Source organism: Athene noctua, chromosome 14 (assembly GCF_965140245.1).
Source record: "Athene noctua chromosome 14, bAthNoc1.hap1.1, whole genome shotgun sequence".
Lineage (NCBI taxonomy): Eukaryota > Metazoa > Chordata > Aves > Strigiformes > Strigidae > Athene > Athene noctua.
This window is the reverse complement of record NC_134050.1, coordinates 12280783-12282699: the sequence shown is the minus strand read 5'-3', so window position 1 is coordinate 12282699 and position 1917 is coordinate 12280783. Positions and strand designations below refer to the sequence as shown.

The window sequence follows — 1917 nt, the reverse complement described above, 5'->3', positions numbered from 1 at the left end:
CCCTCCCAGCTCCACACGCACAGACAGAAAGTGGTGCTTGGCGATGAAGCTGACTGCTGCTCTGCTCATCACCATGGTGCTCTGCAGCTCCCTTGGTAAGTTTTGCCAATTACAGCAAAATATTTTCTTTTTTAAATAACTGTGAACTCATTAAACTTCTGCACAGAGTATCTGAACTACCCAGAGTACCATGAAAACACCTGGTGGAAACTACTCTAGGAGGCAACCCAAAGGCATCTCGATGCCTTTTCTAAAATTTGCAGCCAGCATGCTGCAGCCCTGCTGGCAAGAATGATGCCCCCTTGATTCCCACCAAAGACTTGTGGTGACAACAGGGAAATTTAGGTACCTGGCTTCCAAGAAAATACTAATCACAGCAGCTCATTTAAGGTCCCTGAGATTTTTTTCACTTGGACACTCACAGCAGGGCTCATCCGAGTAGATTTGGTCTCTGCAGTGTGATGGCCAGTGCTCGAGTCTCACCCTGACTCTGCTTTGAAGTGATGGGTCGGGCCAATCGGTGGCAACACACCCCCTCATGGCACAGGCACCTGCCCTGGACTAGAGGATCTGTCCTGCTGCTCCCAGGGGCGAGAGCAGATGTGGATATTCAACCTTCAGCAAAACGAAACCAACATTACTCTGTTAGTTAATGATGGGTAACTACGACCACCACCTAACAGCACCTCTAGGCTTGGCTCCTTGAGCCCACAAAGGTGCCTAATCTGAGGCAACACTGCTGCCAAAGCGTCAGAAAACAGAAAATAAATATGGGGAAAGAAGTAAACTTGGAAGGTGAAAATGCATATGAAAACAGAGGCAATGTAATTCAGCACTCGCTGCCTGGGTAATTCATCTGAGGTCATTAACCAAGATACAGTTCTGTGCAATTAGAGCAAGAGAAGCAGCAGGGTGATCAGGAATATGCTGTACACTGATAAGACAGTCTAAGTGATGAATACATTAATATATTCAGAGAAGGGAGTTGAATCATTTTTGATATCTGTTTAGAGGATGGGGAATAACATAAGGTAGCAAAGATGCATGGAAAAGATTTTAAAATCCCACAAAGCTTGAGAAGAAGTGAGCAGAGGGGCTGAGGACCAGGCAAGCTGAAGGTTATCCATGAATGGGGGGATTCCACCAAGGGACCTGTGCAACAGAGCAGATCATTTGTTCACTGGGCTCCACTCTGTCCCTCACACTGCAGGAGCTGGCTCTGCCCATGACGTTGTCCCCAGTTTTCTTCTGACACTGCTTGAAGGCTCCGCAGAACAGGTCTACGCTGGGCTGATTTCTCAGTACAATGTCGACGATGTGACCGGAGCCGCTTTGGCAGCGTTAAAGGAATGTATTGATGAGCTTTCTCCTGAGTACGTAAAGGCCCTCGTCGATCTGCTGGTAACTCACTCTTTTTATTATCATAACTGTCTATAACTGTGCAGGCTTGTACCCGCTTCTGGACAAAGAGCACCCAAATACATTAACTTAAGCACCCCTTGGCCTCAGGTTTGGTTGCATACCAGCACAAAGCTTCTAAATGCTCTGAGAGATTATTACACAAAAGCTGGTCTCTACAGCCAGTTTTCTTGCTGGCTAGAATTTATGGCAATGTTACCTCCCCTCGCGGAAGCAGTGCCTGCTCCAAGCAGGTGTGTTTTTAGGAACGGATCCAAGATCAGACTCGGGGTATGTGACACCCTGCCAGCGTTCACACCTGGTGAGCACCTGCAGGTGAGCGACTCGGCCTCTGCCCTCAGCGAGTTCTGCCAGAGGTCACCTCTTTGGTGCTTAGGTCAAGTACCACAGCTAAGCTTGGCTTTTTGCTGTTTTGGCATGCTACACTGACTGCTCTTTCTGTTACAGAAAGTTGTTCGGACAGAGGCTTAAACTGGTGAAATATTTGACCCAGCTGCT

General features: G+C 47.7%; 1 protein-coding gene across 1 annotated transcript; it reads left to right on the top strand.

The window, feature by feature from the left end:
- Positions 1-1917, top strand: SCGB1C1 (secretoglobin family 1C member 1). Its single transcript, XM_074918699.1, has 3 exons — positions 1-95; positions 1211-1401; positions 1867-1917. Exons 1-3 carry the CDS (start codon positions 44-46, stop codon positions 1888-1890), a joined length of 267 nt encoding a protein of 88 aa, XP_074774800.1. The 5' UTR covers positions 1-43; the 3' UTR covers positions 1891-1917.